Source organism: Narcine bancroftii, chromosome 1 (genome assembly GCF_036971445.1).
Source record: "Narcine bancroftii isolate sNarBan1 chromosome 1, sNarBan1.hap1, whole genome shotgun sequence".
Classification (NCBI taxonomy): domain Eukaryota; kingdom Metazoa; phylum Chordata; class Chondrichthyes; order Torpediniformes; family Narcinidae; genus Narcine; species Narcine bancroftii.
Window position 1 is genome coordinate 126,170,359 of NC_091469.1, and position 14,900 is coordinate 126,185,258.

General features: G+C 39.6%; 1 protein-coding gene across 4 annotated transcripts in view; it reads right to left on the bottom strand.

Annotated features, from left to right (window-relative positions):
• Positions 1 to 14,900, bottom strand: part of mtx3 (metaxin 3) — a 61,908-nt gene that overhangs the window by 40,742 nt on the left and 6,266 nt on the right. For all 4 annotated transcript variants that reach the window (XR_011357780.1, XM_069938515.1, XM_069938495.1 and 1 more), the window contains exon 3: positions 13,689 to 13,765. Coding sequence is in view for 3 of the 4 variants with exons in the window: in XM_069938515.1 (XP_069794616.1) it covers positions 13,689 to 13,765 (77 nt within the window). In the remaining variant the exon portion in view is untranslated. The remainder of the gene's footprint in view (positions 1 to 13,688; positions 13,766 to 14,900) is intronic.

Genomic DNA, 14,900 nt, shown 5'->3' on the forward strand with positions numbered 1-14,900 from the left:
GTCTAGGAAAATTATTTAATATAACAGACATGGAAAATTTCAAACGGAATCCAAAATAAGGTACAAAATCCTTTATCCAGACATGTAAAATCTGGAAAGCTCCATAATCCGACAAGTGGGGAGAGAGATGGCAGCGCGAATCGGGCGGGTGGGAGTCCGGCAGCTTGTGTCAGTTGGGCGGAAGGGAGAGACCAATAGCGTGAGTTGGGCGGGCAGGGGTGGGGGGGGGGGAGACAGCAGCGCGACTAGAAGGAGATGGAGTGGATATGGCAGCACAATTCAGGTGGATTTAAATCTGTCTTTCCAAAATCTGGAAAAATCCGAAATTCGGAACACACTCTCCCCCAAGTGTTCCGGATAAAGGATTGTGTACCTGCATTAGTCTCCCTGGATGTGGAAAAAGCATTTGACTGTTTTGAATGGCCCTTTCTATTTAAAGTACTGGAAAAAATTTGGCATAGCAGAACATTTATAAACTGTTTAAAAACTTTATACCATAAATCACAATCAGATCTCAGCAGTGTTCCCCTTGAGTAAATTGAGTTGACTGGGATTCCCCCTGTCACCAGTGCTTTCTATTTTAACTAGGGAGATAATAAAGGGATCCAAGTACAAAAGGCTTTAAAGTTGGACAAGAAGAACATTAAATTAGTATATTTGCTAACGATGTGATACCTATCAAACCCATCTAAATCTTAGGAAAAATTACAAACAACACTAAAAAAATATGGAAGAATATCAGGTTATAAAATAAAAATGAACAAAAGCAAGATAATGCCATTAACAAATTTTGAATATGAAAGATAGCAAAAAGGAATACGGATGGAATAAAATATCTTGGAATAGCAACAGACAACTTATACAATCTGTACAAACTAAATTATATTCCCCTTCTTGGGAAGATAAAAAGGGACCTGCAGAAATGGAGAGACTTACCGATTACTTTAGTGGGAAGGATTAATTGCGTCAAAATAAAAGTGATACCAAGACTGCAGTATCTATTTCAATCACTACCTATTCTGTTACCTAAAACCTTCTTTAAACTACTAAACAATCACATTAGACAGTTCCTATGGAATAATAAGGTACCAAGAATCGCATTGGAAAAACTGACATGGGATTTAGACTGCCAGTTTTAAAAAAAATTAGCCTTCTTCAGTGAAGACAAGCCCACGCTCTTGGATTCAGATGAGAATGTACTTAATGGGGGAAGCAAAGAATTTTATTTATAAATGGAGTGCCAAGTCACAAGAAAAAAAAGACAGATAATCCCATATGTATTAATATGATCAGAATGTGGCAAGAAATTAATGAATGTAGAGGAAATAAAGTAGGGATATCAATAAAACCACCACTGTGTAAAAATGTGTTGTTGCCTATGAACATATGCAATAAAGTATTAAATTTGTGGTATGACAAAGTATGAAGACTGCTACACGTAAGAAAGTCTTATGTCCTTCAAACAACTAAAACACAAATACGGAGTGGCCAATGGGACCTTCTTTTGTTTTCTCCAGCTTAGATCATTCTTAAGAGAAAGATGGGGACCAATATTGACCCCACCTGAAATTAGTGAAACTGAACGAATGGTCTGGATGAGGAATACACCCAAATTTATAACAAAAATGTACTATGCTCCCCAGAGCGAAAGTGCAAAAAAAGGATTACAGAGGTCAATGAAAGATGGGAATCTGACTTGGGTGTGGAGATTTCAGAAAGAAGCTGGTCAGATTGGTGTAACGGCAGCATGACATCAATTATAAATGCAAGATATGGATTGGTTCAGTATAATTTTCTACACCAATAATATCTTATCCCACAGAAATTACATAGATCAAAACCAGAAATATCAGAGATGTGTTTCAGATGTGGGACTGAGACAGGAACATTTTTACGTGCTACGTGGTCAGGCATGAAGGTGAGACCATCATGGCAAGGCAATACAGAAAAATTAACCATGCCTAAGCTTCTGAGGGAAGTAAGAATCACAGGGCAGGCCCTCCGAAAGGCAATTAAGTCTTTCTCCGACACAGCAAAAATGAGTAGTCACTGGCTCTGGCTGAAAAGGAGGATCGTATCTGGGCTCCAAAATGACCACTATGAGAAACGGATATGGGGAAAACACCCAGGTCTGATCAGCCTGTGGTGGGCCTGCCTTGGCAGAAGGTGTCTTGTGTTTAAATAGCTGAAGCACCCAATGATGCCAGGGAATACAACTTAAGATGTGTCCCACACATACATTCATATCCAAATCCCCTATTGGTCATTCCCCCATCATCGTCTATAAGAGATGATCAATCTAAACAATACTGAAATGTCAGGCATTGTAACACCCAGTCCTACAAATCAACCAACCATCAACATTAGACTCACAGGTCTAATATCATCTGGCTTATCCCTGCTGCTTTTCTTGAATAGGGAAACTACATTTGCTGCCCACCTTTCACCCAGCACCTCACCCTTGGCCAGTTAACATTTAAATTCAGCTAGGACCCCATTTACCACAATCTCTGGCCTTGAGTCCCATCTTTGGCTTGGCTTCGCAGACGAAGATTTATGGAGGGGTAAACGTCCACGTCAACTGCAGGCTCGTTTGTGGCTGACAAGTCCAATGCGGGACAGGCAGACACGGTTGCAGCGGTTGCAGGGGAAAGTTTGTTGGTTGGGGCTGGGTGTTGGGTTTTTCCTCCTCATGGGATAAATCTCATCAGAGGATTTGTCCACCTTTAAGTCCATTTAATGCCTAATTTTTAATAACATGTTCTAGAATTCTTCCACCCCAAATTCTCCAGCTACAATGCTCCACTCCTTAGAAATTCTGCACCCTATGGTTTCATGAACAGATTTCATCCCCAAATTCTTCTTTAACCCACTTGTCCTTAATGTATGGGCTGAATTTTAATGGGGTTGGTTTATTGCATCAGAATCATCTTGTGGACTCTCTTCATGGTCCATTCAATAAAGTCTTACTCATAGTTTTACTAGCTGTCAAAGGTGTGAGCATCATTTAACAGTTTGTGTAATTAAGAAGTCTGACATTCGGGGGGGCGTGGTGAGATAGCGTAGGAAGAAGGCGTGCAGTTCCACCTCTCCCCAGTTGAACTAATTAATACCCGAGTTTAAAAGTTTTGAAAGTTACAAAAAATTGTTTTTAAAGGTGTCTGAAAGGTGATGAATGAAAATGACTGCAAATGTGAAGAAATCTAAAGCTTAACTACAGAAGAAATTACCTTACAAGAATGTTGAAGAATTGAGACCTACTCACCAGGTTGAAGCCACAGAGTTGTCAGAATTAATACCCAAGGCTTAGCAGTTGCAAGATGGTGCCGGCATTGTTTTGAGCTCGGCAGACTCTGGTATACGCACACGTGAAGCCGGGCACGTGAGTGATTCAGCCGAGCAGCATTTGTTGCGTGAACCCACTACAGCGTTCGGTGGCCTGGAGATGCGCAGGGGTGCATCGGAAGAGAATCCTGCGCGGTCGACAGTGCTCCCGGGCATGCGCAAAGTGACGCGCGTCCGGGAGTTGCTGGAGAAAGTGTGGGCTGCGGGGGACCCGGACGGCAGCGGGCTGACGAAGTCGGCCCGCTGTTGACGGGGATGCAGACCTGCAGCTGTACTGAGCATTTTACTACAAGTGCAGGTGAAGAGGGAGAAGGAAGTACTGCCTTGTTGGAACCAAGACTGGAGGAATTTAACCTGGGGGCTGTGGCTAAAGAAAGTAGGCCCCACAGGGGAGTAGGGGAGCCCGGATTTGAGTCTGTGTTTACTATCATGCAAAGGATTGCTCACCAGATGGTTAATATGTCGCTGCAGATGTCTACACAGTTAAATCAAGGATTTATGGAAATGAAAGTTAAAATGAATAATATCGGTGAAGAAATGTCATCTGTGAAGAATGATATGAATGTGATTAAAGTTGACATCAATAGATGTCTGAAAGTGTTGGATACGTACAGGATAATTTTTTTTAAATTGAAGAGGCTTTTCACGAGTGTAAGGATCAAGTGGAAAAAAATAGCCAGAAGAGAGAATTGTTGAAAAAGATTGACTCTTTGAAGAACAAGGTCAGAGGAATAATTTAAAAATAGTAGGTCTTCCAGAAGATAGAGGGTTCAGATCCAGTAAAAGAAATTTAAAGGGGATTCCTGATGTGCTAGGAAGTGAATTTTTTCCGGACGGCTTGGTATTGGATCGGGCGCATGGGGCATTGAGAAAGAAGCCCTTCCCAGGCCAACCACCACGAGCAGTTTTGGTTCGGTGTTTGAGATACCAGGACAGAGAGATGATACTACGGATTGCTGCTCAAAAGGCATAACAAAATCAGACTTCAATGATGGTTCAGGGCAACAGAGTGTTTTTTTTATGCTGATTAGAGTCAAGAAATTAAGAGGCGTAGAGAATTTAATTCAGCTAAAGAAGTGTTGTGGAGAAATTTGCTTTTCGTTACCCTGCTGTATTGAAAGTTTTTTATGGAAATTTTCAGTCTCAATTTTTTGAAAATGACCATAATGCACTAATTTTTGCTAATTCATTGCCAGATTTACGAGGAGATGGTCGGTCACCATTATCGTCACCTAAAAGGAGGGCATTTGATAAACGGAATGGGAATGGAAAGAAGGTTGATTTGACACAGAGTCTGCTTGATATTGAAGACCCGGAACAGTCTTTGGGATTGGAATCATTGGGTTGAATGTGACTGATTTAATAATTGTGGAATAGTTTGACTGAGTGGGGGTGGGGGTGGATGGCTCTGAAACTTTCCATAGTCATCTGCCACTAGTGGGTTTTATTGCACCCAGAATTTTGGGAAGTTACTACATTATTGTAGTTTGGGGAGAGAATTTTTTTTTTTAACTTTATTAGGGGTTTTTTTTATATATATATATAAAGGTTTTTTTTTTAATTTTACTTAGTGGGGTTTTTTAAGCAAGGGGAGTGATATTTTGTGTAGTATGAAGTGTGTATATTGATAAGGTGAAGAAATGTCTAATCTGAATTTTGCAACTTTTAATGTACAGGGATTGAATAATCCGATTAAGCGTAAACGTGTACTGGCTTATATTGATATTGCTTTTTTACAAGAAATACATTTGACGGAAAAAGAGCATTTAAAATTGAAGAGAGATTAGGTAGGGTATGTTGTTGCTTCTTCTTTCAATTCTAAGGTACGAGGTGTGGCGATTTTGATTCATAAGAAAATACCTTTTGAGTTGGAATCATTTACAGAGATTGCAGGTAGAGTTTTGATGGTGAATTGTAAAATTTTTGCAGAACCGTGGTCATTGTTGAATGTTTATGCACCTAATGTGGATGATGATCGATTTATGTCTGAAGTTTTTCTAACATAAAATCAGGCCAATGAAAATATTTTAATTGGAGAGGATTTTAATTGTTTTGGAACCATTACTGGATAAATCTCCGAAAAGTATAAGGAAATCAAAGAGGGCAACACAAATGGGATCTTTGATGAAGGATTTGAATTTAGTTGAAATTTGGAGGATAAATCCGACAGAAAAAGTCTTCTTTTTATTCATCTAGGCATGATTCATTTTCTAGATTAGATATGTTTTTGATTTCAGCACACCTCCAAGCTAGAGTTGTGCAGGCTGAATATAAGAGTAGGGTTATATCTGTGTTTATATCTTGTGTTGGTTCAGAGATTATGCAGTTGACTTACCGGTGGAGACAGAATGTAATGTTATTGAAGAAGTCGGTGTTTATTACTTTTGTTAAGGAACAGATTGCTTTGTTTTTGATTGAAAATACTTATTCAGTACGTAGTAATTTTATTTTATGGGATGCTTTAAAAGCATATTTACGTGGTCAAATTATTAGTTATTCTACAAAAGTAAAAAAGCAGTATTTGGCAGAAAGTTTAGCTTTGGGGAAACAAATAACTGAGTTGGAAAAAGAATTTCAGAAGAAGGTCACACAATATAAGAAAGCAGCATTAGCTAAGTTGAAATTACGCTTTAATACTTTACAAACATATCAGTACGAGTGATTAATTCAAAGATCTAAGCAACGTTATTATGAATTAGGTGAGAGGACTCATAAGGTATTAGCTTGGCAATTAAAAACAGAACAGGTGTCAAGCACTATTAATGCTGTCAAAAAGAATTCAATAGTTACTTATAAACCTCATGAAATTAATGACCAATTTTATTTATTTTACCAGAAATTATATACTTCTGAAGGAAATCAGGATGATGGTTCTATTGAATCCATTTTATCTAAGTTGCACTTATTGGTTTTAGGAACTGGAATCTCTGTTGACAGATTTTGAGATTAAGGAAGCCATACAGGAGATGCCAAATGGAAAGTCACCAGGTGATGATGGATTCTCAGTAGAGAATAAGGTGATAAGGTGTTTTATGAAGACTTGTCCCCTATATTTATAGATGTGCTTCAGCAAATAACAGATGAACAATCATTACCAGAATCTTGTTCGAGTGTGATTCCAAAAAAGGATAGAGATCCATTCAATGTAGCTTCGTATCGACCAATTACTTTATTAAATGTGGATTACAAAATAATAGCTAAGGTATTGGGAAATACCTCAGTTAGTGCATATTGATCAAGCAGGTCTTATTAAAAATAGATGTGCTTCTGATAATATTCTTAGATTGATAATGTTGATCAATGCGTCAAGACAGCATCCCAACCAATGATGGTTGCGCTTGATGCAGAAAAAGCATTTGATCGGGTTGAGAGCAATTTTTGATTTAAGTGTTGGAGAAGTTTCATTTTGGCCCTCTTTTTATGGGTTGGGTTAAAGCATTGTATAAAAATCCAATTGCTAGGGTGGTGACAAATGGCCAAACATCAACACGATCAACACGTCAAGGTTGCCCATTGCCTTGTTTGCGTTGGTCATAGAACCGTTGGCACAAGCAATTAGACAAAATGATAATATTAAAGGGATAAGAATTGTAGATGAGGAATATAGGATTAATTTGTTTGCTGATAATGTATTGATTTATTTGACATATCCAGAACAATCTCAAGAATGTTTAGTTCAATTTGGTGCGTTATCTTGGTGCAAGGTAAACTGGGATAAGAATGAAATATTGCCAGTTTCAGAAGGGAATTACAAAGCGTGTAAACACATTACAAAATTAAGATTGTCTGATAAAATTAAATATTTAGGAGTAATTGTGGATGAGGATTATCAATCTTTATATAAATTAAATTATGTACCGTTATTGAAAAAGATTAAAATGGATTTGATTAAATGGAAGGATCACCCACTAACATTAATAGGTCAAGTAAATTGTATCAAAATGAATATTTTTTCTCGTATTCAGTATTTATTTCAGTCAATTCCATGTTTACTTCCAAAGGGTTTTTTTTCAAGATTTGAATATAGCGGTGTGGTGAATGTCTGCCAAGCTTCCTGTTTCTCCTCTGGCGAGCCTTGCTGTACTAACATTGGCTGTGCATTAAATGTATTAAGGACACTCCCCTTGGATATAACTGTATATGCATCTATTGTACCACGAGTTTCTGCTAATAAAAGCCGTGATTATTGTTTGACCACATCGTCTTTGTCTACTTCATCAACTGGCACTTCAATTTTATTAGCAGAAATGGATGCAGCACTCAAGCCAGAGCGGTTGATAATCGACCAGTCTGCCCCGAGGGCCAGAGAAATTTTCAACCACTGGATTGATTGCTTCGATTACTACATGGCTCGAAACAACGTGGTCGATGAGGCGAATCAGTGGGGCCACCTGAACTCACTGCTGGGTGAGGACCCTTTCGGCGTAATGCAAGGAGTTACCACTCTGGCTATAGCCCGGGAATGTCTGACTGCTTGCTATGCAGCACCACGGAATGTGGTGCTTGCTTGACACCAGTTGCTGACTAGATGCCAGAAACCCGGGGAAAGTGATGCTGCCTATGCAATGGCTCTCGACTCACTGGCAAATAAATGTGATGTCAGGGCAGTCAATGTGCAACAACACCGCAATGCCTTGGAGCTGGATGCTTTAGTCAACGGGATTGACTCCAGTTACATCCGACAGAAGCTGCTGGAGACAGAGCCCTTAACCTACGACCGGGCAATCACTCTAGCCAAAACACTGAGAAGTGCCATGCAGTCCAGTGAAATGCTAGAAACCGAAAAGGAAACATCCAGGCATGCTGGAACCCCGAAGGAAAGAAAAAGGCGAACTCCTAAAAAATGGTACTTCTGTGATAAGAGCTGGCACCCCAGACAGAAGTGCCTGGCTCGATTTGCTACCTGCAGCTATTGTGGGAAACTCGGCCACTTTGCTAAAGCATGTAAGGCAAAAAGTATTCCCACTGATAAGAAGAAGAAGCACCAAGAAAATGCATCCTGGAGCTGCAGGAATAGAAGACAACTGTGAAAAGGGGGAATGTTCAGACAAACAGGCTGAATCGACTTCAAGCGACGGCGAGGTGAGATGCCCTGTGATAGCTCAATTGACTCCAAAGCTTGGGGGATGTTACGGACTGGAACGGTTGACTATGAAGGGGGAGGTGAATGGTGAGACTCTTGATTGTCTAATAGACTCGGGGAGTGCTGACAGCTACATCCACGAGAAGTTGCCAGAGCCTTAAATTTGTGGAGATATCCAGTGAACCGAAAGATATCGATGGCTTGTAGTGAACTTACAAAAACTCTTTGGGACAAGTGTAAAGTTACTTTAAATTTACAGGGACATTGCCTGGCTGATGTGTAGCTCTTTATTATGCCGGAGCTCTGCGCCCCTGTGGTACTGGGGTTAGATATTCAATCTCAGAGGAACAGTGTAGTGTTCAATTTCGGTGGGCCACTACCCACATTTACCATCCCCTGTGCTAGTTACTGTGGTCTTTCCACATTAAAGATCAAAGCTCCCTCCCTTTTCAGTGATTTATCCCCCGAGTGTCGGCCGATTGCCACTAAGAGCCGTTCTTACAGCAAAGAGGATCGTGAGTTTATCAAAGCTGAGATTGCTTAAAGAGGGAGTAATTGAACCCAGTAAGAGTCTGTGGCGAGCCCAGGTGGTAGTTGTGAAAAATCACACTAAGAAACGACTGGTTAGTGACTACATCTAGACAATCAAATGTTACACTAACCTGGATGCCTACCTCCCTGCCACGCATCAATGAAATGATTAATCAGATAGCGCAATACAAAGTGTACTCCACTATCGACCTCAAAGTAGCTTACTACCAAATCCCCATTAAAAAAAAGGAACGACCCTATACAGCCTTTGAGGCTGATGGTGGGTTACCTTTTGGTGTCACTAATGGTGTGTCAGTGTTTCAGAGGGAAATGGATAAGATTTTTAGGACGTATGAGTTACAGGGTATGTTTCCCTATCTGGATAATGTCACTATCTGTGGGAAAACACAGGCTGAGCACGACAACAACTTAAAGAAATTTTTAGCAAAAGCTAAAGAACTCAACCTTACATTTAATGAGGACAAATGTGTGTTCAACGTGACAGAGGTACCCATTCTGAGCTACATTGTCCGCAAGGGCGAAATCCGCCCCGATCCGGAAAGAATGGCCCCCCTTAAGAAGTTACTATCCCCAAACTCAGCAAAAGCCCTTAAAAGGTGTATGGGATTATTTTCCTACTACTGCAAATGGGTTCGGGGCTACACCACGAAGGCACGCCCTCTGTTTGACACTAAATCTTTTCCTCTCTCTCCAATGGCCTTGAAGGCTTTCGAGAGAATTAAAGCTGATATTGTCAAAGCTGCACTCTCGTCCATTGATGTCCCATTCTAAGTGGAAACTGATGCCTCAGATTGTGCCTTGGCAGGAACCCTTAATCAAAAGGGCATAGACATGTGGCATTCTTCTCCCGTACGTGACGCGGACTTAAACATCCTGCCATTGAAAAAGAAGCCCAGGCTATTATTGAAGCTGTTCGCTATTGGAGACACTTTCTAGCTGGCAGAAAATTTATTCTTGTCACTGATCAGAAATCTGTAGCCTACATGTTCAGTACTAAACACAAAAGTAAAATCAAGAACGATAAGATGGCATGCTGGTGAATAGAACTCTCAACTTATAATTATGAGATCCAGTACAGACCGGGCAGGTTAAATGATCCCTCTGACGCATTGTCACAATCTGCTGCTGGTGCTCAACTGGAGGGGCTAAAAGAGATCCATAGCAGATTGTGCCACCCAGGAGTCACGAGATTCTGCCACGACATAAGGGCTAACAACCTTCTTTACTCTCTGGAAGAAGTCAGGAAACTGACTAAAACCTGTCCTGTTTGCGCAGAATGCAAACCGCAATACTTCAAAGCTCCAGAGGCCACTCTCATCAAGGCAATCTGACATTTTGAGAGGATTAGCTTAGATTTTAAATGCCCATTACCTTCCAACAACAATAATGTTTATTTCCTTAATGTAAATGATGAATATTCCAGGTTTCCCTTTGCGATATCTTGCCCTGACATCTGTCATTAAATCACTAAACAGAATTTTCAGCATTTTTGGTTTTCCCAATTACATTCATACCGATAGAAGCTCAGCATTCATGAGCACTGAACTGTGGCGAGATACAAAAGGGGATTGCCACCAGTCGTACTACGAGCTACAAACCGCAGGGCAATGGGCAGGTTGAAAGGTGCTACAGTCTGGAAGACTGTTAATCTTGCTTTAAAAACACATGGTTACCCTGTTACCCGGTGGCAGGAGGTGCTGCCTGAGGCACTACATTCTATTCGGTCTTTATTGTGTACTGCAACAAATCAAACACCTCATGAGCGTATGTTAGCCTTTCCTAGGAAATCAGGAACTGTGATGGACTGCCCAGTCTGTTTACCTGAGCCTGGAACCGTGCTGCTGAAGAGCCATGGTCGGGTGCATAAAATAGACCCCATAGTCCAACCAGTTCAGCTAATGCATACTAACCCCAACTATGCTCATGTTAAATTCCCAGACGGGAGTACTGACACTGTACCCTTAAGAGATCTGGCCTCGCCTGGTTCACCCCTTCCTCACACCCCTACTCAGAGGGAACCTGAGAGGTTGGACTCACCCCTCCCCCAGCCTGTGACCCCTAGTCAGCTTTCAGATGGCTATGCTGAGTCTCCACTGCCTCACGCTGGCGATTCTGGAGCGGGTCCAGGAGCCAGTCCTTCACACACTAAAGACCCAGGACCTGTACCAGTTCCCAAGGTTGCAAAGGAGCCATCTGTTTTGAGACGAAGCACCAGAATTCGTAAATAATCTGATAGGCTGACATATTCATAAAACATCTAATTATATTTCGATTGTTTGCTAGATACTGGCGTATTTTGGCTGTGAGAGTATCTCAAGGCCAAACATGGTATCCATGTATCGCTTGCTTCAGTCTTTCCTAGCAGCTGTCCTTTTGATTTTAACCCTTCTTCTGCCGGGGGGAGACTGTAGTGAATGTCTGCCAAGCTGCCTGTCTCCCCTCTGGCGAGCCTTGCTGTACTAACATTGGCTGTGCATTATCTCTACTGTTACGGACACTCCCCTTGGATATAACTGTATATGCATCTATTGTCTTTCATTATTGTACCACGAGTTTCTGCTAATAAATGATTATTGTTTGACCACATTGTCTTTGTCTACTTCTTCAACTGGAACTTCAAGCGGTGAGGAAATTTTTATGGAAGGGAAAATTACCACGAGTAGCTTTACAGAAGTTGACGTGGAAGTATGCGTTAGGAGGACTTCAGTTGCCTCAATTTCAAAATTATTATGAAGCTGCACAATTAAAGTTTGTTAGTAGAATGATGGATACTAAGCAGCCTCCTAGTTGGGGTAAGGTGGAATTAGCTTGTATTTTTGAACCAGTTTATATATAAATGGAATTTGCGTTTATTGCAAGGATATAATATGCCAGTATTAAAGCATTTACTAAGGATATGGATTAATAGAAATGCTGCTATAGGTACAAAGGGTAAATTATCAAATCAAACTCCATTATATCAAAATCAACTTATTTCCTTTTCAATGTTTAATAGGTATTTAAAGGTATGGCATTCTGAGGATATAAAAGTGATTCAGGATTGTTTTGAAGGACAGTTCCGTTCCTTTCTTTTAATCGATTGAGGGAAAAATTTGGGATACCAGTAAATTCTTTGCTTGTGTATTATAAACTTAGATCTTTGATTTAGGATAATTATGGAAAGGATACGAGATTACCTGAGTCAACAAAGTTTGAATCTTTGATTTCCTCTATACCAAGAAGGGGTTTTATTTCAGATATGTATAGGCTGTTACAAGAGAGTACGGATAAACCAAATTTGGAGAAATCTAGAAATAAATGCGAAAGTGATTTAACTTTTGATATACCCCAGGAGGATTGGAAAGTTTTGTGTCATGAAGGGGTAACTAAATTGACCAATGTAAGGTATGATTTGGTTAATTATAATTTTTTTGCATCACTTATATTTGAGCCCTGAGAAATTGAAAAAATATGGCTTTAGTAATTCAGATTTGTGTTTCAGATGTGGGTTGATTATTGGAACTTTCCTTCATGTAGTTTGGTCTTGTGATAAGGTACAACCATTTAGGGAAAATTATTTAAAATTAAATTACCATTAGACCAGAGATTTTTTTTGTTGGGTTATATGGTTTCTTTGACTGGTTTGGGGTTAGATAAGTTTCAGATATCTTTTGTTTGTTTAGCATTATCAGTGGCATGGAAATGTGTAGCGACTACTTGGAAAGAATGTAGAGAATAATATAGTTCGTTGGCATAGTGAATTCAGATCTTGTATTTATATGGAAAAAATAACATACAATTAATATAATTTTTTTGTTAAAATGTGATCGCCTTATTTGGAATGTATGGGTTTAGAAATATCTTAAAATTTTGTATTGTTTTTACATTTGAAATATGTTATTTTTTGGCGGGGGGGAATGGAGGGTTGTTTGTTTGTTGATTTGTTTATTGCATTTCTTTTTATGTAATGTTTTCATATTATTTTTTAAAGTTTTAAATAAAGTTTAAAAAAAGAAGTCTGATATTCAAGGGCATTTTTGAAGCAACTTCAATTTTAGTCGATTTTATATTTTAAATTTAGACATACAGCACAGTAACATGTTCTTCTGGTCCACGAGCCCGTGTCGCCAAAATAATCCCAATTATCCTCCAACCCCATATATTTTAAAGGTTGGGAGGAAACCCGGAGGAAAACCACACAGGCACGGGGAGAACATACAAAGTCCTCACAGACAGCGCTGGATAATAATCCAGTAAAATAAAGCAAAAAAAAAGTATTCATCCAAAATGAACCATTAACAAAGAAAGTGCCACCCCATTTGCTTCTCTGCAGCATTACAATCACCATTAAAATCAATAGGATCTCAGATCCTTTGCCGGGTTTGATCAACAAGAACCAAAGAATGGTCACTCTGTTGTCTTGGACACAAAGTTTCCAGGACTAAATTCATTGTTACTGGGTCATTATCACAATGCAATTTGTGGAACATTGGACTTAGTGTAACAACAGGAGACATCTTTCAGAAGTACATCTTTGACAGTACAGCATTCTAAAATTACGACTTGTACATAAACAAAACCTAATGTAAAGCCACATATTACTGCAAATAATATTGAATAAAGCTGTAATCTGCCCTCAATATTCCTCAAGTAAAATCTAATTTATTTGACGAGAATTATTTTTGTATGCAATCACTTGCATTCAATTAACCTGGCACAACAAACGCACCTGCTTTCTCAGGAAGTTCAGAATGTTATCAGGTTGCACAACATTCATATTATTGGAAATCAATACTGGAATTTCACCTGAATGAGAGAAATTAAAAATGATAAATTAATCTTCTCTGTAAACAACATTACTCAGACCAACCCCTGGATTGTTAGCTTTATTCTACCACAGAAAAACATGGCGGCAAACAAGAAAACTGCAGGCAAACAAATGTGTGTTGCTCAGGACATGGAAACATTCACTTTGGGAGAGATTTCCAGGTTACAATTAAAATGTTCCAAATTATGTTTCAGACAATTTCCACATCCCACTCACTCCCTATAGCTGCTTATAAAGCCACGCTTCGCAATTTAAAGAGGAGGAAAATTCATTAAAACTTACAATGTTTGAGATCAGTGCTAAAAGCTATTCCACCCAAATGAAGACTCAAGAGCTAAGATCAGGATTCATCCATTTAAAACTGAGATGGGGAGAAAACGTTTCTGTCCTAGTGGGCCTCAAATGCAGTCCAGGTTGTTGAGTGCTCTAGAGGTGGACTGCTGGATACAAGGATGGCAGGCAGCTCATTCCTGCCATACCGCTATCACCATTAACATTTCCACTCATTCTTCCCCCTTCATATGAGGAGAGCTGAATGAATGCCCTTACTTACTCATCCTTGGAGCTAATCTTTCGTCTAATTGTTTACCAATCGTAGGAAGAGGCAGTTTTCTAATTTGTCAAACAAAACTAACTAGGAAGATAGAGCAGCCATCTCTGCTGTGCACGAATAATCACCAAGTCGTACTTGGACATGTCTCCCTGTGTTCCCTCCCCTGCTTCCAAACACTAATTAGGTTATAATTTTGAAAGAGAGAAAAATGAAACCTTCCCATTTCACCCATAAGGGAATTAAGCCCCAATCAAACTTAAAATGCTGATAATATTTCTTATTCTGAATTTCCATCTTCCTCCTCAGTACATCCACAACGTTAGTCACAGGGACATCAGCAAAAATAACCATTCAGATAAAGCTCAGTTTATTTGACTACAGCACAGAAAACAGGCCATTTGGCCCTTCTAGTCTGTGCTTCTTTGGTACTTGTCATATTTGGAAGGATGTCAGGTTTGGTGGGTTCACAATTGGACACAAGTGTTACAATTCCAGATAACTTTATTGAACAAACAGGAGATAAACAGGGGATAATGTCAAATGATACGTAATTACTACAT